The 23246-nt window shown below is 46.0% G+C and overlaps 2 protein-coding genes across 5 annotated transcripts in view; one reads left to right on the plus strand and one right to left on the minus strand.

Moving 5' to 3' along the window:
• Window positions 1–79: 79 nt before the first annotated feature.
• On the plus strand, window positions 80–13541 carry LOC110072651 (forkhead box protein D4). The gene is made up of 3 exons (XM_020781194.3): window positions 80–3278; window positions 6014–6186; window positions 6942–13541. Exons 1-3 carry the CDS (start codon window positions 2967–2969, stop codon window positions 7249–7251), a joined length of 795 nt encoding a protein of 264 aa, XP_020636853.3. The 5' UTR covers window positions 80–2966; the 3' UTR covers window positions 7252–13541.
• ZBTB7A (zinc finger and BTB domain containing 7A) overlaps window positions 10505–23246 on the minus strand; it is a 32060-nt gene continuing 19318 nt past the window's right edge. For all 4 annotated transcript variants that reach the window (XM_072978049.2, XM_072978051.2, XM_020780850.3 and 1 more), the window contains exon 3: window positions 10505–22755. In XM_072978049.2, coding sequence (XP_072834150.2) covers window positions 22275–22755 — 481 coding nt within the window. In that variant the 3' untranslated portion in view covers window positions 10505–22274. The remainder of the gene's footprint in view (window positions 22756–23246) is intronic.

A 23246-nucleotide genomic window follows, 5' to 3' on the forward strand; every position in this document is an offset into this window, starting at 1 on the left:
GATGGCCGGCCAATCCGAGACGCCCGGCTGTTTCCTCTCTTTCTTATTTTCCACTCCCGCCCTCCCTCCCTCCTCTCCGCCACGCCCTCCAGCTGGGGACATGCGCGTCGCGAGGCGGTTGCCGCTCTCTGGCGCCGGCGCGACGCAGCGCATGCGCGCGGCGGAACAGGCGGCTCTGAATGGGGAAGCCAAGCGGGTCTCTCCTCACAGACGACAGAAGGGGCGCAGCGCATGCGCAGCCAGGAGGCGGCGCTGCTCGCCGGGCCATTTCGACTCAGGAAGAGCGGCGCATGCGCGCAGGGGGGGCGGAAAGCTTCAGCTTGTGGCCACGCCCGCCGAGCTCTTAAAGGGACATACACCTAACTCTAGAGTGGGGGAGGGGGAGCTAATTTCAGGTGCGGCATAATTTTTTGTTTATATTTCAAGGAAGAATTTTTATTTATCTACGGGAGGCAGGCATGGGTGCAGGAAGGCCCTCTGCACATGGGCAGAGGGCCTTTCACATCTTTTAATTTCACGAAATTAGACTTTTGGAACAGGGTTAGATTGAAATCTTCCTTCAGCCATGGGGGAAAAAAAGGGTCTCTCTTTTCCAGCCTGACCTGTTTCTCAGGAGAGGTATGCTGGCTGGGGCATTCTGGGAGTTGCAAAATCTAGACCATTCCTTTGATTAATTTGAGCCTTGGTCTTAAATGAACAATTAAGAGCCACTAGGTTTACAAATGACCCGCTCCTAGTTTAGCCACGTACTGCTAGAACTAGTTTGTTGTTAGGCCCTCACTTCACAATTTATCAGAACACCTGTTGCAACCCTCTGATCGTCATCATGATGTCTACGTAGAGCAGAATATATGGCAGCAGGACACAGAGATACATCTACAACCACACAATGGTTGTGATTTTGAGTACTGCTTCCTCATAGATCAAACTCACTAAACCGAGTAGGAAACGGCCCCATTTAAGCATTTAAATACAAAAATCCTTGAATAGCACAATTAAAAGATAATTACAAAGAAACCACTGTGCAAACAATAATCCCCCTTTTGAAAGGAGAAGAAAACTCAATCTAAATATGCAATTAAGTCAACAAATCGATTCAGCAATTAGCTAAACTGTAAGTTGGCAATTACAGAGGCTGTAAACAAGACCATTAAGCCGTTTAGTCGTTAAATAATGCCAGCTGCTAATTAATTGCGGGATTAAGTTATTAATTAATCTTTTAGACCATTCTGGAATCCACTCTAGTTATTTACAAGTGTAATACTCAAATGTGGATTAATCGCTTATTCAGTTTTAGGGCATAAAAGAATTATGGCAGCTGCTTGCTGATCATCTGTTTCTCATTCTTGATATCATAGGCAATCCAGTGGCCATGAGTTTCACAGACACCTTCTTTGAGGAAGGGCAGAAAACACTCCATTCATGCACCCCTTTAAGGCTAAAAAATATTTTAAAAAGCACCACTAAATTTTATTTTCTCTCCTTCATTTACTGCAGGCCGCCGGGGAAAATAATAGATGCCTGCTTTAAATCTTTCCTTCTTTTAATGCTTGAAATCTTTTATCTCCTGCCATATATCTAGAGATTATGGGATGGGGGCGTAGGTGACAAGCCGCACAATGAGATTGTTTTAAAACCATTTAAAACAGGGAGTCCTCAGATATCAACCTCGGAATATGCGGACAATCTGTTCTGAGTTTAAACAGCAAAACACACTCCTTTTAAGATCGTTTATGGACAAGATTCCATGCCAGTGTATCTGGGTGGTGTAATTTTTTTCCCTTGCATTAACACATTCTCTCTCCTTCCAGAGAGAAAGAAGACACAATTTTGAAAACTTAGGCGGGAAAAATAAAGTTTAACTTCTAAGTTTTGTTGCCACCCATACTGAAACTTTTTTTAAAATCTCAGATCCTTCCCAAACAGTTCGAAAGAGACATGGATAAAGTTGGTGACAGAATAAACCAAATTTATTCCTCACCCCTAGATAGCAAAATCTACATTGTGTTCCCTAGAATAGTATACTTAAAAGGGCACGGTTTAAGCAGTGATGGCAGGGACTCTAATAAGACAATATTTTAGATCTAGGTTTTATGTCTGGAATTTTTTAATTTCCTGCAGTTTTATAAGCTGTTTTGATGGATGCCCAGCTTGGCCTGCTTCAGATCTCCTTGAAGAATACGATGGTCAATAAGATAGCTGTTGCGTCCTTTTGGTTGCATTCATGCCACTTTTCTTCCCCGTGATAAGATTGCGGTCACCAAAGGTCATCATCATCTTAGAATGGCAGAGCTGGAAGGGACCCTCTGGATCATCCAGTCCAGCCCCTATCAAGGAGGTCCAGTGGGAGAATTCGAACTCCCAGCCTCTGGCTCCCCAGCCGGAGCCCTCAACCCCTGGGAATGAAGGAAAATCAAGAAATCACACAATATGTAAAACACAGAAAGCCAGGAAAGCAAAGAAACAAAAAGATAATTTAGCTATCCATTGGGATTGTTACAGCTGATCATTCAGGGCTACATAATGCAGGAATTAACCTCAAAGATGAGTTTGGTTTAGAGGGCCACATCCGAGATTATATTGTCCGGCCTCCATTATGAGAAGAATACCAAAGACCCTTAGGTGACATCTCACCCAGCAGCCTCCCAGCTGTTGCCAAACCCGGCCCGAGAATTCCTCCACCCCCCAAATGGATTAATCATTGTATTTATTAGGCTTAGGGACAGAATCCCTACTAAAGCCGAGACTTTGCCAGATACACAGGCTGCTTTGCGAAGGCAGACCGTTTGTGAAAACACAATTAGGAAAACCCGGTAATCTCCACTAATTACATGCTGGGACTCGGGGCGGGGGAAGGTGCCTTCATTCGGCTGGGCAGCGAGCAGGGCTTTGAGATCCCCCGCGGGGTTCTCCGGAACTGGAGGACAATGCACGGTGGCCGAGGGGGTTCCCCAGTGGTGTGAACTATGGGAGACGTTCGGCCCGAAAACCGGAGACTTCCCGGAGCCTCCTTCACCATTGACTACCTGCTTTTTGACAAGGGGAGGGTGGGCCATGGAGATCCAGAAACCAGCAGCCAGCAAGATCCAGGGGAAAGGAAGGAAGACACCGAGGCTGAACCATCTCGGGGACTGGAGTCCGGGGACCTCCAGGATAAACCCAACCAGTCTTACATCGCCCTCATCTCTACAGCCATCCTCTCGTCCCCGGAGAAGAAGCTTCTGCTCTCGGATATCTACCAGTGGATCATGGACAACTACCCATACTTCAAAAACAAGGTATGTCTTGCCGCAGCCAGGTCCCTCCGTGGGGCGGGAGAACTGGAGCCACCCAACGTTGGTGGAAGAGTTTTATCTGAACGTCTTCTCCAGCCGGTTGTCTGCTCGGTCGAATCGGTCACCCCAGATGGATTGATCAATTCTCTGGTGGTTTCTCTGTCCGATGGGGGGAACTCAAGAGGAGTTGGTAAAGAGCTCCCGGAGTCTGGATCAGGCCGAAGAGACCTGTTGACATGACCCCAGCAACTCCTGGGGCTCCAAAGCCAAAACTCTTCCAATCTGTAGAGGTCTGATATGTTGCTTTCTCCAAAACCAAACACTGGGAAGCGACTCTGGAAGCTTGGCGCCAGCCCAGCAACGGCCCGTATTCTGCACCAACAGGTTTTCAGAGGGATTTCAGGGCACTGGAGATCCCACAAATCTGTAGCTCCCCCAAAGCTGGGGGCTCGGATTGTATGGGGATGGTAAATCTGCATGTTTTTTAAGGGACCAAACTTTACCAGCGCTGTCCTGGGTGCTGAACTGAATCCATAAAAAAAAGGAAGAGGGATTAGTCTTTTATTTGGCAACCTGCTGGGTGGTGAAGGAAGGAAGGAAGGAATAGAGAGAGAGAGAGAGGAAGGAAGGAAGGAAGGAAGGAAGGAAGGAAGGAAGGAAGGAAGGAAGGAAGGAAGGAAGGAAGGAAGGAAGGAAGGAAGGAAGGAAGGGGGGAAAAGAGGGAAAGGAAGGAAGGAATGAAAAGAGAGAAAGAAAGAGGGAAAGGAAGGAAGGAAGAGGGAAAGAAGAGGGAAAGGAAAGAAAGAAAGAAAGAAAGAAAGAAAGAAAGAAAGAAAGAAAGAAAGAAAGAAAGAAAGAAAGAAAGAAAGGGAAAGGAAGGAAGGAAGAGGGGAAAAAGAGGAAAGGAAGGAAGGAATGAAGAGAGAAAGAAAGAAAGAGGGAAAGGAAGGAAGGAAGAGGGAAAGAAGAGGGAAAGGAAGGAAGGAAGGAAGAGGGAAAGAAAGAAAGAAAGAAAAGAGAGGAAGGAAAGAAGGAAGAGGGAAAGGAAGGGAGGAAGAGAGAAAGAAAGAAAGAAAAAGAGAGGAAGGAAGGAAGGAAGAGGGAAAGAAAGAAAGGAAGGAAGAGGGAAAAAGATGGAAAGGAAGGAAGAGGGAAAGAAAGAAAGAAAGAAAAGAGAGGAAGGAAAGAAGGAAGAGGGAAAGGAAGAGGGAAAGGAAGGGAGGAAGAAAGGAAGGAAGAGGGAAAGAAAGAAAGGAAGGAAGAGGGAAAAAAGATGGAAAGGAAGGAAGGAAGGAAGGAAGGAAGGAAGGAAGGAAGGAAGGAAGGAAGGAAGGAAGGAAGGAAGGAAGGAAGGAAGGAAGGAAGGAAGGAAGGAAGGAAGGAAGGAAGAAAGAAAGAAAGAAAGAAAGAAAGAAAGAAAGAAAGAAAGGGAGAAAGAAAGAAAGAAAGAAAGAAAGAATAAGAGAGAAGGAAGGAAGGAAGGAAGGAAGGAAGGAAGGAAGGAAGGAAGGAAGGATGGAAGGAAGGAAGGAAGGAAGAGAGTCTGGAATTAGGCCATGGTTTTGTAAATAGAAACATATGCCAATGGGCTGCTAGAGTTTTTACATCAACCGCCTGGGAACACTCAGCATCTCTTAATTATACAGCCATCTAAACAGCCTAAAACCCTGTTGATACGCACTAAAAAGTGCATCGCTATACAGTACTTTAAAAAAAGATATTTATTGTAATTGGAAGGATATTGTTCCTTGCAGTTTAAACCTCATCCTTCCAACTTCTCTGGGATCTCTGCCTCATCAGAGTCTACCTTTAAGATAATTACCCCAGCTAGTTTACACTCCTCCCACTCGCATACTCTTCCAGGGGCCTCCAGTGCCTCCTTTGAGCTCCGAGGATTCGTTTTAGCTCATTGAACCACCCTCAGGCACCCTCCGGCACATGATGCGGCCCTGCCTGCCACCAGCCAGCAGTGGGCGCTGTTGCTCGGTCTGATGCTTCTGGGGGTGGGGAAATAAAGGCAGTTGGATGAATTGGAAGCTGAGAGAATCATAGAGACAACATTGAATGGGAAGAGAAACGTGTCGGGGATCCAGCATGCAAGATTGTCCCAAAATATTGTTATCTACATGGCTTCGTTACAGCTGCTCCCATGGAGAGGGGGAAAAATGCACTCTGCTCATGTCCAGAGGCTGGATTTTCTCAAATACAGTATTACATTAGGGAGGTCTCTAAACTGTTCCTTTGATTCAAGTCATCCTCTCACAAGACCATCCACGAGTCCTCCAGGCTGTATTATGTGTGACCAGCGTCTGTGGGTCTTGCTTTTCTTCTCTCCCTTTCACCCTGCCCAAAGAGCTTGGAAGGAACAGGTCTAAGAACCATAGTTACCTGTAACTAGTTACTTCTTGGGAATCACAGGATTTCATGGAGTTGTATTTCAAAAAAAGAATGTGCCAAGCAGGCACCAGGTTATTTCACAGCTATAGTCACGTTTGCTAGCGACTTCCCAAAGCAATTTTCCCAAGCACCTTAAGAGCCTTTCAGAGGCAATTCAGCCTGTTTAAAAATAGTAACTTTTACACCATGCTCGGATTCCGCCAGAAAAAAAAGGGAGCAGAAAAATAAGCCAAAGCGGTGCGAAACCAGTTCCAATATTCCAGCGAGCGCCTCTTCCTGCACCACAGAAGGGAATGACTCTCGAGAAAGTAACTTCCTGAACCTGGCTTATTTTTTCTCAGGAGAAAAGCTGGCGCAACAGTGTGCGCCACAATCTCTCTTTGAACGAGTGTTTCGTCAAAGCGGGCCGGAGTGACAACGGGAAGGGGCACTTCTGGGCCATCCACCCAGCCAACCTGGACGATTTTGCCAAGGGGGACTACCACCGGCGCAGGGCCCGAAGGCGGATCCGCAGGTGAGACCTGGGCAGCTGTGGTGCTGGCATCCTCCCCCCCCAAGCACCAAAATAAATCCATCACTGATCCCTCACCCCCTGCCGCGCCATATGTGGCATAAACCACCCCGCTCCTATCCTCTAATGGGTTCTCCAGTACTTATCCCCCCCCTTGGTCAAGGATAAGACCTTTAGCCCTCCAGGCTGACCGAACCCTGACCTCCCTAGACCCCTGGCCATTGGGTCGGCCGGCGGGCCCACCCAGGCTGCTCGGCTTTCACTCTTGGTGTGTGACTGTGAGGGATGGCCGCCCAGACCTCCCCAGCCATCGGAGGTCACAGGCGTAGGAAATCAAGGGGGCTGGATGGATTTTCTAGCGGGGGGGGGTGGTCCTTGGCTGTGGGTTGAACATCTGCGGGAAGTGACGGTGGAAAACCCCTAAGAGAAAGATCTGTTCCCCCCCCCCCCGCAGCTCACTGGGGTCAGAGAAAAAAGAGGCAGAGAGACTGGATCGTAAAACCCGGATAAAACATCTGGCAGTTCATGAAGCACCCCAAAGACCAAATGTAATATTTGAGAGCAGAGGAAAAAACCTCTATAAAAACACTGGAAAACCACAGACCGGGGCAGGGTTGGAAAGCGGGACAAATAAGACTCCCAAGCCGGCCAGATACAGCTCAAGATCCCCAGCAGACTTTGCAACTTTTTTGGGGGGGTTGTTTCTTTTTTAATTGAAAACCAGTCTGTCTTTCTTCTCTTCACTTCCTTCCTCTTAGGATGGCCATGAACTGCGGCTACTGCCACCCCTACCCCTTTTACGGACTCAGCTGCTGTCCCCCAGGCCGCTACTGCCTTTGCTGCCTGCCCTTTGGCCCCCCGGGCCTGGCTGCCGGCCCGCCGACCCCTGGGCTTCCGGGCTTCCCTCCTCTCTTCCTCCCCTCGGCCGCAGTGGCCGCCTGGCCTCGCTCTTTCCTCTCTGGAGGCGGGGTGGCGAAGACGCCGGCTGAAAAACGGCACGGATGGGCAGCTGTCTGGAGCCGGTCCTACCCGCCGATCGCCACGGCATTGACACACGCCAACCTCTGATCCTTCCTGGCTGACAGATAAAGCTTGGGTTTTGCTTTGTTGGGGTGTGTGCGTGCATGCGTACAGAAATCCTTTTACGACCAGAGAAACACCAGTCCCTTCTGTACAGAAACACCACGGTGCACCACAAGCCTGCACCCTTGCGAAGCCTGAATTGATTGCTCGTGTCTGGTAGACTGCGTCTGCCCAAGGAGGCTCCATGTCGGCCCACCGCTTACCTGGAATCGTTTGCATTCGGTCCTCTCCTTCCTGAAGCTGACCCCCCTCGCCATCAGCGTCTCTCTGCCCGCGTTTTGGCTTCCGGAGCTGCTCGCGGCCCTGCCGAAAAGCCGTCCCTAGAGAGACTGGGCAGGAGGATTGTGACTTGAACCGTAACTGAACCATTTCGGACACACCTGTGGCAGGTGACAGCTGAAATGAAGGACGTGAAAATATTCTAGATTGACGGGCGGTCCGATTTCTGAGATTGGGGAACGCGATACCTCTGGGAAGCCAATAAAGAGGCCCTAATGACAATGCTTTCCAACGTGAATTGCTCGTGTCTGGTAGACTGTGTTTATCCACAGAGGCTCCGCTTCACTGTGGTAGCTCATGACATACAGCCTGACGGCCTCTCCGCCTTCAACAGGGAGAACACGGAATCTTTGGCCCGGCCGATAGTTTTGTGGACTACAACTCCCATGATCCTTTATGATGGTTGGGGGATTCCCAAACATCCAAAGGGCCTGTGGTTCATCACCTGGAACAAAAAGCAAGGGAAAATTCTTCCTATTGAGGCCTGCATTTGCTGCAATGCCTCAGGGGTCCCATCCTGAGAGTGGGCGGGAGCGGGTGGAGCCAGAGTCAAAGTGGGTGGGGCTTGCCTTCTGGGCAGAGTGGAACCCTACTGCAACATTTTGTCGCAGCTTCTAAGTTCGTACGATTCCAATTTCTGGTCGTCTCCATCAATCCTACTCTGGTCAGGCAATGGCTGGGCTTTCTTTTGCATTTGGGTGGTTTGTTTTAAACGACGGCAAGTTCGTTAAGTACAGACTGTGGAGCGTTTCGGTCTTCCAGCATGTGCAGAGTGAGGGCAGGGGAATGGAGAAACAATCCAGAAAATGGATTTGGTCGATTGGCTAATCCTGAATTTTTATTTAAAACACACACGCATCCACACAAGCCCGCCCCACGCCTGGCCTAACGGCTCGCCTGTTAATTGTTCCTGATGCCCTTAATGAAAAGATCGGCCCTCCGGGCCAGTAAAGTGGCATTAAGAGAGATAACGCTGCCTCTTAATCCGAACAGATAAGCCCCCCCTAAATCTTCTAGCGGCCTCGAAAAATAGGAGACTTATGACACAAGCTAATCCTTTTAACAATACGGTTGCCCTTTGAGTCGAGCCGGGGTGCGAAGGCCGATTGCCACGGCCTGCGGGCGTTTGAAGCTGAAACTCATCTTTTTTGGAGGGGGCCTCCACCGGAGTCCTGAAGGTTTGCTCGGAACACAATGCCCATGATCCCCACCACTCCTTGGGACGCTCTCCCGTAGCCAGCTTCTTAAAAGCAACTCACTACGTTCAGCCACCAAGAAAAAATTGGGTTTTTGAACTCTTCATGATCTCCAGGAGTGGGCTTTTTGCAAAGCTAACGGCTCTTCATTGCCTGTTCCAAGACCCTGCTGCTGCAAAGCTTGTGACTGAGAGGGATTCAAAGTGAGGGAATTTTTTGGGGGGGTGGAAAAACGACATCCTCTTCCGTAACCAAGCTACACACAGGGCTACCTTCTGGAAATTCCCTTTATCAAGAGCTCTCCTCCGACAGTTATGGTGGCATTCTCCATTCTCCTCTCCTGTCTCCTCACCTTCTTGTCCGGGGACTAGAATCTGGCCAATTTTGGTCCCGGTCCATCCATCATTCCACGGGTCCACGCTGGCTCTCTTTCTTTCTGACGATTGCCAGCCAGTGATCCGTGGCTCGTGATGCCTCCAAAGTCGAGGGCTTGAACCTTTCCCACAGGGCAGACATGAAGAGGGCACCCATCTCCTTCTTTGCTTGAGCCAACAGGTAATTCCGAGGTAGACTGGTCTCGTTCCAGGAGGCTCCATCTTGACAAACTTGAATTTGAGGCGCTCCATCTTGGCCACATCCCGATCCTTCCTTTTGTCCAGCGCCCTCCTTAAATTTGCCACCATCTGCTCGGTGACAGCTTGGGCCCACCCGCCCCCTTCCCGGGCTGCTCGACGTTGCTAACCCTGCTCCTCCTTAACCTGCTGCGAGCGCCGGCATTAGCTGTGTCTCTCGGGATATAATCCGTGCAAAAAGACCGGATTAGAAGCAACCTCGTGTGTCTCCGATCCTGCCTCAAGTGGTGCTTAGTTCACGCCACGGGGAGGGAAGCCGCTTATAGTGGGGCCAGAGCCGGGCAGGACGGGTGGGGGTGGCTCCGGGAAGCGCCTTTAAGGCCAAGGAATAAATGTAGGGCAAACGGTGCCAATTAACCCATAATAAGCAAAGGGTGTGTGTGTGCATGGGTGAAGGGAATCGGAGAGAAGAGGGACACGGCCTTGCAAAAAGAAAAAATCATTTCCAAATTGAAGAAATCTGTTACAACTTGTGTTTTTTTAAGAGTTTCAAAATAAAATATTAACCAAAATTTATATATCCGCCGCCCCCCCGTGCCAAAAGACGAAACACTCAATTTGATCATCATTGGGCACAACCACTTCTAAGAGTGGGATTTGGGGGGACTATAAATTTTCTGGGAGTTCCAGACGCTGACATGTGTAGCTCACCTGGAGGAAAGGCCTAGCTGGGAAAAGGCTAGGCATAGGCCTAGCTCGGTGTCAGCTTCCTGTGCAGAAAGGAAGCTGGCTAGGAACTTCCTTTCTGAACAGGAAGTCAGGATGGAGCTAGGCCGAGGTGAAGCCTTTTTCCTGGGAGAGCCCCATTTTCAATGTCTGTAGCTGTGAGCCTATCAGGGGGAATTCCCAGAATGGAGAATTGCAGGATTTATGGTCCCTAAATTTTTTCCCCAAAACTTCCATGTCTAACGACCAGTATAATAATCAAACGAAAAAAGGCAAGGAGCTTCCACATTGTGCCAGGCCCTGCAATGGTATTTCCGTGCATCTGCAGGTGGGAGAGCACATGGCACTGCTGCCCAAGGGTGAGCGACACCCGCCCAACCCCCACCTTGGCTCATTTGGAAATAAAACGCAACCAGCGGTCGAAGAAAAACAAACCCCAAGAAGTAAACAAAAGACAAAGCCAAGTTTTGAGAGAAAAGAACTCTATTAGTGCAAAAAAGAAAAAAAAACCAGATCTCTGTTACAGTACAATATCGAGAAGGAAAAATAAAACATACAATGGTTTTGATTTTTTAGTCCACAATCCTGAACAACAGAAGAAGAAAAATAATCAAATTTTACTTTGTGCATGTGTGTGTGTATGTAAATCCTTGCTCTTCTATTACAACGAACGGCAAAAATATTCTAGAGCAGATTTTTTTTCTCCCTCGACACACCCTAAGTTCGTTTTCGAAACTGCAATGGGGTTACCCATTGAAAAATAAAATAAAATCGGGTTAATTTGGTGAAGGAATCCTCAAGCTTCCTCAACGAAGCCTTCCTGAATTTAGTTTACGCATGTGTGTGTTGGAAAATGAGCAAGAAATGTGTGTTCCCGATGTGAACGCAAGAAAGAGAAACGACACGATGCAAACGGTGGAAAAGTCCCAGGCCAAGAGAGAGGAAAGGGGGGGGGGGAAACGGGACTTATTTTTATCGCTTACACCAGAACGGGTAAGATTTTGGAGAGGAGAAAAGACCTTACCAAAAGGAGGCAGGGAGAAACCTACAGAAGTGTTGGAGGAGACATTTTCAAGCAGGAACCGTTTTGCAGAAGTGATCAAAAGTTGGGAAAGTTTTCACAGAGCTGGCACAGCCCCCTTTCCGTTCTCATAAAGATTGTGACTCTTTCAAACCTGCCCCTGAATCTGAAACAATAACCCGCTTGGCCCTTAACGTACACTAGAAACCGAGCCACGGTCCTGAAAGTGGGTGTACGAAACTGGCAGGCGCCAGACCATGTGGTTCTTTGGGTGCAGAAAGACAGGAGAAAACGGGAGTGACGCCCGGCATTTTAGGACGGCCACGGCTTGCTCTAAGAAACCTTGGGGAAATCGCCTCCCTGGGGTCTACAACCGAACGATTTTTCAAACTGGTTTCAGATGCGTTTCTTCGACTCTCGTGGCCTGTGAGCGCATGAACTCCCTGAGAGAAGCCGGCCAGAGAAAGCCACAAAATCCTCGGCTGAAGGGGGCCTTTCTGCAAGCCGCGTCGTGCGGATGCCCTTTGGAACGTAGGGTGTCCCTGCTACTCAGTTTTGTCACGCAACTAGAAATTCGCTCCTCGAGGGGAACAGGTGCAAGGGGAGCCGTGAAAGAGCCATGCTTCAGGGGAAAAGGAGGCTCCGTTTTCCAGAAACATTTTTTGCCAAAAATAATTTTCAAGGCTATAAAACGGCTGTGAGTGGACCTCCCGATGGGGGTGGCCAAGAAGCCCTACAGAACTCCATCAATGACTTTTAATTGGGAAAGCTTACATTCGCAACTGCCCGAAAATTGACTCTCTGCAAGCCCTCACAAATATAAGCAAGCACTTGGAAAAAAAAGTGGTTTTTTTGGGGGGGGGAATGTATTTTTAATTCCAGATGGACACCGAAGTTGCCCCCATTCCCATTCTCAAGGATTTGTCTGGGAAAACATGGTGCTGGGGGGGGGGCTGGCTGCCTTGGGCTGCGATGACCTCGCAAGGCCGAGAGGTGAAGTGGATCAAATCAGGAAAAGAGAAGCCGGACAGACGAACAGAAACGCCATCAAGAAAACCCCAAGGGATTTCCAGAAGAAACTCGGACAAAAGATGTGAGGCACAGAGGAATCAGAGGGGCATGGCTTCCTTCTTCCAGGTTTTTCTCCAGGAAGAAACACATGGCTTGGTTAGGTGCAAGAATTATATTTTATTTCGGAAACAGTATTTCCCAGTTCAAGAGGGTTGTCTTCCCAGAGATGGAGAAGGATCATCAAGGAGAGGTTCGTCAACCTCTTGAGGATCAACTGGAGTCAACAACCAAGGTGGCTTCTTCCCCTTTCAAGGAAACCAAAATGGAAGCATTATTCCGAAAACCATGAAGAAATTCGGGCCAAAAAGGGAGAGGGAAAGTGAAGTAAGGTGAGTAGTACCAAGAGAGGGTCTTCGAGGAAACATCCTGCTTTTGGCTGCTCCTTTCGTGTAGCCTTTCCCAAATTTAACCCCTGGAATGGAAACAAGGAAAGGCGTTTCTTTCCCAAGAAGAGGAAAACAGTCAGAAGGAAGAGTATGGCAGGCCATTGTGAGCTTGAACATCTGGAGGACCTTAAGTATGTGCTTCGAAGATGGGGAGAATCCGGGCTAGGCAGGGAACTGAAGTTGGACTACTATACCTCGGAAAAGGGCTTGCAGCCAACTGGGTTCAAAGAGGCAACCAAAATGGATGTCACTCCCCAAACCCTGCAGGTGGAAGACAATAAAATAAACATGGATGCAACCCTGTGTTGACACAATAAGCACCACATCCTTGGTCTGTTATTGGGGACTCACGCACCAGTTGGCGATCTATTCTTCAGACAGATTTTTTCGGAGCCCTACACAAACCATGCTAGCTTGGAGGCTGGCTAGTTTGGGTTGCCATGGATGTCGTTAGAAAACAGGTAGTTCTGTCCACTCGTTGAATTGCATCTCAAGGAATTAAGGCTACAACGTACCACCGAACTCAACATGGGCGGATCCAAGAGTTTTAAGACCCACTTGGTCCGTGGCGGTTTGCTCTTGAGGAAGTGGGCCCAGGATCGCAATCCAGTTGGGGCATTTCTTGGGTTTTGCTACATGAAGGAGTTGCTTCCCTATTTAAGGGTGGTTTTAAGTGGCCCGAGCTTTATTAATAGGAGAGGAGACCCTAAGATAGAAGCCCACAGTGGCTTACTCCAAAGTATTTACTCCATGGGGTAGGTCAACAGTCATAGTTGGACTTTGACGGGGCAGCTCCACCCCGAACCCTGAGAATACATGAATTATGGCATCGAAAATCACATCTCGCTCAAAATTGCAGGAGTCTCAATGCGGACAGGTTTGCCACAGCCTCAAAAGAGATGGCCAACATGGAGTTGCCCTAGAACACTCTAAAAGACGCGGCTGAAATCCACAAAGCCAAAAGCCAAAACTAAGGATCGAGTGCTTTTAAAGCGATGTGCTTACAACCAGTTAAAATCTCTTTTTTTAAAAAAAAACTATCTGCAAGTCAGTGGGGATTTCTCTGGGAAGGGAGAACGGTCCCCAATCTCCCAAGGCCCGGAAAATCTGAACAGGGAGGATCTCCGGAAAGGATCGCAAGAGAAACTTGGCGTAGGATTTGTTTCAAAATCAGTTTCTTGATGGTTGAACCTAGGCCTGCAAAACAGAAATTCATCCCAAATGAGTTGGTTTTTTTTTTTTTTTTTGGCCAGGGAAATTTATTTGGGATCAGGGAGTGAAACTGGGTGATTCTGTTCTGCAACCCATAAAGGGACTCCATTTGTTTTCTCCGTTTCCTGCGTCGATGCCCTTACTGACTTTCAAACAGCAGCATTTCTGATTGCTAAAAAAAGAAAGAAAAAAGGGGGACTGCCCCCCCCACCTATACAAGGTTACGGCTTAGCTTTATGAAGAAAATTACATTAAAAAGACCTTTGAAGCGTAATCAGCATCTATGGCTCTGCCTCTAAATAGGTCTTTAGACCTTGATCCCCAAACCCCTTGATCTCTTTCTTCCTCTCCTTTGCAGGTTCAATTCGAAACAGAAAACGTTTCGGAGCTTTAAAAAAATCAAAACAAGGGCGGGATAGCCACCAACATTGGCATTATTACATTATTATTATTATTATTACTATTTTTTAAAAAAGAAGGCTCTGTTATGTACAGGAATGAAGAGGGCTCTCTCGTTCTGATTTTATACATATATAGGTATTTATTTTAAAGTCCCCGCCTCACAAAAAGTGCATCTTTATAGAATATAGTCATTTATTTATTTAGATATAGATATATAGTTAATCTGTTTGAAACCCCATCTCCCAAACGGGTTCTGTTTTCTAATAAAGATTATCAAACATACATGGTACGGAATGTCTTATCTGTGCTTTCTCAACCACATCCGACAACATTTAAGTTAGTCATATAAGGGCTGCTTGTATCTTTCTTTTTTGTTGAAAAAAAGATGAAATCTGGATAGATTATTCTCTTTATAGATAACAACAACAACAACAGTAATAATAAGAATAAGCTGTAAGAAAAATGGCCCCCATTGCATATCATCTATCTTTTTTTTCCTTGGATTTGATAAATTTGGTTTCTGGTCAACAGTACAAGAACATTTTTAAGACCCCACTCCCAGAATAAAGTTTAAACTATGTCTTTGTACATATATATTTTCATATATTATATCTATATATCTATCTAGATATGAAAACATAGCTTCAATACATCGTCTTAGTAAGGTTTTCCATAGGATAAACTGGTTATTTTTTGTTTTTTCAACCTCAGGAATAAACGCCCGCATGGACAACTTTTAACAGAACGCTCTTTTAAAAATATATATATATATTTTAAGAAACAGAAGCAAAAACCCAACATAAACAACAAGGAAAGTGTTCCACTTAAATAAAACTTGCGGCATATACGGAAAAATGTCTAAATTAGATCTATAGAATTTTTCCTTTTTTTCCCTTCCCTCAAAATAGGGCTGGGGGAAAGAGAGAGTAGGTGAAAAAGAGGGGAGGATTCCAGAAGGAAGGAGCAAAAACGGTTGATGAACAGCAGAAGAGCAGGAGGTCAATTGAGAGTTTTCAATATAACGCCCTCCTAACTATGGAACAGACTCTTAGAAATGTCACCTTATAGACTCTACCTTCAAAAAAGCCACCGCAGAAGGGACGAGAGCTCCCCAAATCTTAAAATAACGCTCTCTGGCCAACTCAGCAGAGATCCGAGGAAATTCGGCCAAGCACTGAACCTTTTCTGGGGTGGAGAACCAAGAGAGAACGATCAGTTTCTGACGGGATGGTTTAAGTGATGTCCTAAAAAAAGAACGGAAGTATTTTTTGTACAAATCTCTTTTCTAAAGTACAACGACTCGCAACTTCGAAACATCCCTGAAGTACTTTGTCTTATATTTTTTCATTTCGCCCATGCAAACAGTCTTCGGTACATCCTCAAAAAGCTTTTTCATTTAAATCTTTTTTTATTAAAAAAAAAGTGCAACAGAAGGTTCGCCTCGAACTCCATGGATCGGCGTTAGTGCAAAAGAGGTCAAAAAGTCCTTAGCAAACTCAAGGTGCTTGATCTTCCGGTTGAGGGAGTTGTATCTGGGTTTTGCTTTTAAAAAATAACTCTTAAGGCTTTTTTTTTGGGTGGGTTTTAATTTGGGGTGGGTGGAAGACTGTCCTGGCACCGTTTGGACAGATGGGTTTCGCCTCTCCTCTTAACATGCTCAAAAGATCGTAAGGACGCGCAAATCCCCATCTGAGAACTTTGGGCCACATCCATGTTTTGGAGAAGCCCAGCTGGGCAAAAAACGGCCTGAAAGCCACGAGCAATTTTGCTCACCGAGTACCCATTCGAACAAGAGGTGGCTCTGAGCGCAAGAGGCCTGCTTGCAAACAATAAAAATTGCGAGAGAAAGAAAGGTGTGGGTCATTTTTAAAAACACTCCCTGCAGGCAGGTCCGGGGGGGGGGGGAAGCAGAATGTTACACGTCACAGTCCGAGCGCAAGACACGGGAATTCTTTCCTGAATCCAATGGGAAAACATTCCTGCTGTTTCCTAGTTTATGGAGAGGAAAGAAAAAAAAAGTTGTGTTCACCCATCCCGTGGTGGACCCATCCCTCAAGTTAGGAGGTATTTATTTCCAACGATATTTTTAAAAAAGAAAAATAAATTGCCCATCAGAAAGTCGACGTCCTAACCTCGACGACGTCAACAAATTAAAAAATGAGTGCCCGGTAGGTTTTACCGTGGGAAGCGATAGGACATTCCTGGCTGGCCCCACCCGCTCGGACAAGCGTATGCACCCTCTTTCTCCTCGCAACCTCAGTTTATAAACCCATTTCCCCATCACGTCTCCAAATTTACATTCGCAAAGAAAACCACAATACGGGCTGCAGAAGCAGCCGCCACGGGCTGTGGGGTCAAACGGATATAACGTGGGGGGAGGTACAACGGGAGGACCTGTTTCATTTCTTTTTACCTTCGTCACAAGTTCAAGGTGAGATCAGAGTTTGTGTGTCCTTCTAGGTCAGAGGGTTTTATTTATCTATTAGATTTATATACCGCCCATCTAGAACGGGTCTACTCTGGGCAAAACCGCTAGGAAATTGAAAAAACAAGCATCCTCAGCCGCTGCCTTAACCCTAAAAGGGGTTGTGTCAAAACTTTTCTCCTCCAGATCGTAAATTCGCCACGCACGGTAGGCCAGGACAAATTTTTGGTAGAACTTTTTGGGTTTTATTTTATTAGAATAATTGTATTGTATTTCCCCCTCTTGCTCCAGTGGAATCCATTCCATTCCAATCCGCATTCCCGTCCTGCCACCCACCCCCCAGCAGTCCGCGGACATGTACGCCCCCTCCCCTCCCCGTGACGTTTTCCAAAAAAATTCTAATTATCTGGAAGTCAACAGTGACGGAATGAGTTCGTATCTCCTCTCTCCCAACCCCATGTGTAAGGGGGGGGGGATGAAAAAAACCTAACTTAGAAGACACACATACCCTGAGATATACAGCTTCAATCGGTTTGACTGAAATTACATTGACAATTAGCTTTTGGAGCAATAATTATTTTCTGTTTTTCAAAAAAAAAAAAAAAAAAAAAAAAAGCAACCAGGAAAGGAAAACACATTTGCTATATATTTTTATATATATATTAATTATATATATATAAAATTTCCTGTGGACATCTTTTAGTGCTTAAAATTTCTCTTTTCTTCGGCTTCTTCCCAAAAAAATAAAAAATCCAGTTTCTTTGGCAACACTTTATCACAACCTGTGCATATATATATATACTTTTTTTCTAAAAATAAAATAGCAATATATCTTTCCATCTTCTTTTTTTTTTAAAAAAAGACAACTTAAAACACCTTATATACACAGTACATGATCGGAAGGGGGCAGGAAAACCTGCATACCAAGAGTTTTTTGTTTTTTAAATCTTTGTGTTTTCCGTTGATCATGTTGCCGTCGCTCGTACAAAGTGAGATTAAGAAGGTTAAGGCAGAACAGAAGACAGCCAGAGGCTGGGGGCCTCCCTAGGCTAAGGTAGCCAATTTTTGATTTTTATTTATTTTCCCTCTCTCTCTTCTCTTATTTCTTCTCTGTTTCGGTTTTAGTGCAAACGCATACAGGGCTTGTGTTAAAGTGTTGCTGCCACGCATGCTTGAACCCGGGACTCCGAGGTTCAAGCACCGCGGTCTGATACATCCCACCCTTATCTTTGGAGGGGGGGGGAAAGAAAAGAAAGAAAATTTAAATAATTACAGACAAGGTGCGGTATCTCTAATTGGGAGGAAAGTAAAAAGACTAACGAAGAGGAAAAGACAGAAATGAATATTACAACCTATGTTGGTTTTCGACCAGTGATGGTGTTCTGTGGAGAATCCTAGACATGGCTGTTGAAAGAACCTTGTTAATGGTTCTCCTCCACAAATGGGAACCACCTAAAATTCTCCCCACTGAAGCCAGGTAACATTTGCAGAATTTATTATCCAAACATATCCAGGATTCTTGCAAGGAGCAGGCATGGCTGTTGAACTGTCAACACTGGCCGCACCCAAACATGACTTTGATGTCTCCAACCTTGTGCGGTCTTGTCCCAGGGAAAGGGCAATCCACTCTGGGTTCTCCTCAGGACTCGGAAGGGATGGTCCAAAGCCCCGAGTTGGTTCAGCACTGCGGAGAGCTCCCCAAGATTAACTTTAAAAATAACAACAACAAAACCCACGGACTGGATTCTCCGCCCTTGTGGAATCGGAGTTGCCAGCTTGCATGGATTCAGAGAGATGGCCATGTGGTGGAGAGACGGGACGTGGACAAGGAGAAATTTCTCGAGGTGAGATATGGAAGATGAACCAACGCGGAGCATGCATGGAGAGAAAGTTTGAAATTTGGGTGGGTGGGCTTGGCTGGGAAGTACAACCAAACTTTTCAACTCCACAGGGAGAGAAAAACAGTCTTGGTGGGAAGGAAAGTAATATACTGTGATCCTGGCTACTGCCTTCCAAATCTTGTCCTATCCAGCTTGGAGAAGACACTAGATTTTACACCCATGGAGAAGAAACTTATCTAAGAGCAGGATGGTGGGGGGGAAGGGATCCGTTGTAAGCTTCTACTAGGTGTACAGGGTTCAAATCTTTTCTCTTGCCTGATTCCTGAGTTGGAATCGGGTGGGTGGATGGAAGGGTAATGTCCATATTGGGAAGAGAGATACTGTAATTAGGAAGGAATATTGTCTCTTAACGGGTGGTTTTGGAAGGGAAAAGAGAAAGCAAGAGAAAGGGACCTAATAGAGAGAGCGAGAGCAAGAGAGAGAGCTACACAGTGAAGCTGGAAGAGATACCACATCTTTCAATTAGAATAATCTCAGGTAACTATTTACAAAATCCACGCTAGGTTTTTGCATATGCCGTTGATCTAAGTCAGTGCTAAGCTGAGGATCTCTGTGGGAAGGAAGAATGGGGGGCAGATGGGTTGGGGGGGTCCCCGTCCACCTACGTCCCCGGGACCTTCCTCAAAGATGAAAACCCATCTGAAAGCAGCCAGACTGGACCCAAGAAAGACGAGAGGCTTTCTCTGCAATTAAGGGTAGGGAACTGGGATCACTACACCACCCATTTCTGGAAACACCAGAAAACGGACAGAGCACCCCCCCCCCCCCGGTAACCTCGCCCGGGCCTAAAATCTCAATGGACAAACCCACATTTCTATGAAATTTAGCCTCACGACAAGGAAGGTCCCGAGACTTTTAAAGGCTGCGGAAAGGGGGGGGGGGGACCCATGAGAAAACCCACAGAGTAGCACTGGCTGTAAGACATTTAAAAATAAAAACCAACCAGAAAATTAAAAAAGAACAAAGAAAAAAAAAGAACAAAGAACAGGCAAAAATTAGGAAGGGGGAAATAAACCATACACAAAATAAACCCCATGATTCCTGCTTAAAAATTCAAGCTTCCATTTTGTGTATTTTATATATATAACTTTTTTTTTCTCTGAAGTGCAAACCACTTCCAAGGGTTGGTTTTTTTGTGGGGTTTTCCCCAAAAAAACTTTCTAAATTTGGTGTGTCACAGAATCTAATTAATTGCAGTCCTCCCCATTTTGCTCATTTCGTTGTGGCCTTAATCAGCCCAAGCAAACAAACAAACAAATAAACAGATAAAACCAATAAAATGGGTGGAATTCCACTTAAATGTTTCTTTCTCTCTCTCTTTCAAATATATAGATATATAGAGATACTGTATATCTATATATACACACAAACATACATTATCTGGTTTTGTTTTGTTTTTCTCCTTACAAAAATAAATTCAATTTTAGGAATCATTTTCAATAAAAACAATAAAACAACAATAAATTTCTTTCTGTAGAAGATGGTTTTCAACGTGTAAACATATTTGCGGCTTTCTTTCAAATATATATATTTCTTTTAAATTAAGATAAAGTGATTTCAAAGTACCCGTTCCGTTTCAAAGTGCTAAGACTTTTTTTCTCTAATCTCATTTTTTTGTCTTTTTTATTGCTTTTAAAAAATGTATTAAATAAAACACTCATCTCTTCCCACCCGACCCTGCTTCCCCCCCCCGTCTTTGCTCACTAACACACACACACTCCCTGCTCCGTGACATTTGGCCAAACAATTCACCTTTTAAAATGTTTAAATAACAATAACAACAATAATAAAAAGGAACTCTGAAAAGTGCTTTGTAAAAAACCAAAAGGTTAAATCATTCTCTCTCATTTTTAAAAATCTTTTTTTTTTAAACTGTGCATTTATAATACATATTCTGAAATGGCTTAAAAGGTGTCCATGAGTTTCCAGGGGTTTTTTGATTTTTTTTTTTTTTAGCTTAGAGGGAGTGGTGCCTCCGACAGATCCATTTCTTAATTTAAGATTACTGTTACTATGTATTGGTGGGGTGGGAGGGACTGAGAGTTAGTAGACCGAGCCACACGGAATTTGGACCAGAAACACCTCCTTGATCCAAATATTCACCTCTTAACGGCAAATTGGGCAACAGAAAAGATTAAAGAAAAGGGAAGGGGGCGGGTAACGGAGAAACAATCCGTTTTTGCCTCTGTGGGTTTGCTCATTTTGTGCTTGGAAGTACAGTCTTCCCAAGGCTAGCCAACTCCACGGATATTTAGTCCCCAAAGAGGGTAGTTATGGGGGCAGAGGAGTTAGAAAAGTTGTAAGGAAAATTATGGGATGGTTCTTCAAGAGGCAGGAAGGACAGCTGTGATGAACCCAAGGGGCCGTTCGCTCCCCTAGGAAAGACTCTCATGCAAACTCCAATTTTGGCCCCATTTCCCATTTTTTGGCTCCAAGTTTGGAAGAAGTTTTTGGACTCTGCTTCGGACCATGAGGGCAGAGAGGTTCTAGCCTTCGTGGTCTGAAGCAGGCATTCCACGGCCTGTTCGGGAGGGCTTCACACCCTCTCTGGCAGTTCCCTCTCTGCAGTCAACCCTTCAGCCTGAGATGCTCACAAGGGAAAGGCACTGCAAGCAGAAGCTTAGCCCGGAAGCTGGCCCTAAAACGTTTACTTTCTGGGAATCCCATTTAAAAACTCAAAGTCTCCTGCCACGGAAAACCGGTGCCCTCCGTTGTGACCTATGGACTCCGAGGCCAGTCTAGCCCCCAGTCTCTGCTGGTGCAAAAAATAATCTCTCACACCACCTGCTTTTGAAAAATTGGGAGCTGTTGACAAGGTTACTGGAGTGTCTCTATGTCTCGATTTGGGCTGAAGTTTCCAAAACAGGCTGAAACCTGGAGTATTCAAGAGAGGAATACCAAGAAAACGCACCTAGTATATGTGTTTTTTTAAGCAGAAACATCAAAAAGCTTCTGGAGACATCAGAGGAAAAAAATGATACTGGTGATCCCGATGCACCAGAGAAGGATAGAGATGATAGGGATGCAGCCCTTAAAACTTGTGAATTTTTTTAAAAAATTATATATATAATTTTTTTAAAAAAAAAAATTGCACATTTTTCAAATTAACTTTTCCTGGCAGCCTTAGGGACAGTATTTAAGATTAAATACTTACAATCAAGAGTCTAAAGCCTTTCAGAGAATGTTGGCATCTCAGGCTGGGGTAGGTGTGGGTAAGGAACGGTAGAAGGAAGGAAGGGATAAAAGATTAAAAAAAACCAAGCTTCTTCAATTTTTTTTCTAACCAGTCAACATACTGACTTCTCTGTTTTATGTCCCTTTGGAACAACCTATCGGCTAAAAATAGACAAAATCTCAAATATATATATACATATATACATATACATATATATATACATACATTTGTTGGTTGGTGTGTGTGTGTCTCTCTCTCTAGATAGATAGATATAGTTTTAAGCTTTAACAAACTAATATTTTGGAAGCTACATCTCATGTTTCCTAGGCCTTTCCCCTACCCTGCTCATTTTTTCTATTTGTTTAAGGAAGAAACAGGGAGGGGAGTCGATTAAAAAAAATTAATCTGTGGCTACAAAGTAGTTCATAAGAAGAGGTACGTTAAGGCTCGGGGGGAGGACGCGCGAATCACAAAGAGATATACGATAGATCTATAGGGATAATTTTTTAAAAAACAGGGGGAGGAGGGAAACCATATCCTTTTCTCTCTCTCTCTCTCTCTCTCTCTCTTTTTGGGGAAAAGACTCGGAGGAAAGTTATAACTAGATTTTGTGACACCTCTTTGTTCTTTTTTTTTTTTGGTTTAGGAGAGTTCTCGCGTTTTACCCTCGGAGCAACCTCCCGCTACATTCAAACTTCCCGACGCCGCGCCGGCGGTCCTGGCGACCTCCGCGCCGTCTCCAAAGTGCTGTTCCGAGCCGTCCTGAGGGGTGGGGGCGGTGTCCTGAGACTCGGAGGCCCCCTCCTCGCCGCCGGCCCCCACGGGGCTGGCGTCGTCAGGGTTCGCGGCCGGGGCGGGTGTGAGGCCCGCATCTCTCACCCGGGGCTTGCGCCCGCGGCGAGAAGGGATCCCATTGCAGCCATCCTTTTTAAGGTGCCGGTGCAAGTGGTCGGAGCGGACGAAAGTCTTGAAACAGCTCTCGCACTGGTAGGGGCGCAGGCCGGTGTGGACGCGCATGTGGTTCTTCAGGTCGTAGTTGTGGGCGAAGGCCGCCCCGCACTGCTGGCACAGGTAGGGCTTCTCGCCTGTGTGTTTCCTCATGTGGACTTTCAGCTTGTCCTGCCTGCAGGGGAGAGAGAAAAGAAGGTCGTGGGGGTGGAGAGGTAGGATCAGTGGGGCAGCTTAAGAGCATCAGAAAGCGACTTCTTCAAAGGAGCAGGAAACACGTCAGTGCTAAGCTGGGCAAATGTCTAGCCCAGTTGTCTACCGACTGAAAGGCAGTCATTGGTTCCCCAGGGGATCTGGCAGAATCCCTTCCTAGCCCTCTCTCTCCAGATCCTTTCCCAGCCCTCTCACTCCAGAATATCTCCAGATCCTTCCCTAGCCCTCTCTCCTCAGAATATCTCCAGATCCTTTCTAAACCCATATCTCCAGAATATCTCCAGATCCTTCCTAGCCCTATTTCTCCAGAATATCCCCAGATCCTTTCCAAATCTCTCTCCAAAATATCTCCAGATCCATTTCCTAGCCCTCTCTCTCTCCAGAATATCACCAGATACTTTCCTAGCCCTCTCTCTCCAGAACATCTCCATATCCTTTCCTAGCCCTCTCTCT

This window comes from Pogona vitticeps, chromosome 7 (assembly GCF_051106095.1).
Source record: "Pogona vitticeps strain Pit_001003342236 chromosome 7, PviZW2.1, whole genome shotgun sequence".
NCBI classification, from domain to species: Eukaryota; Metazoa; Chordata; class Lepidosauria; order Squamata; family Agamidae; genus Pogona; species Pogona vitticeps.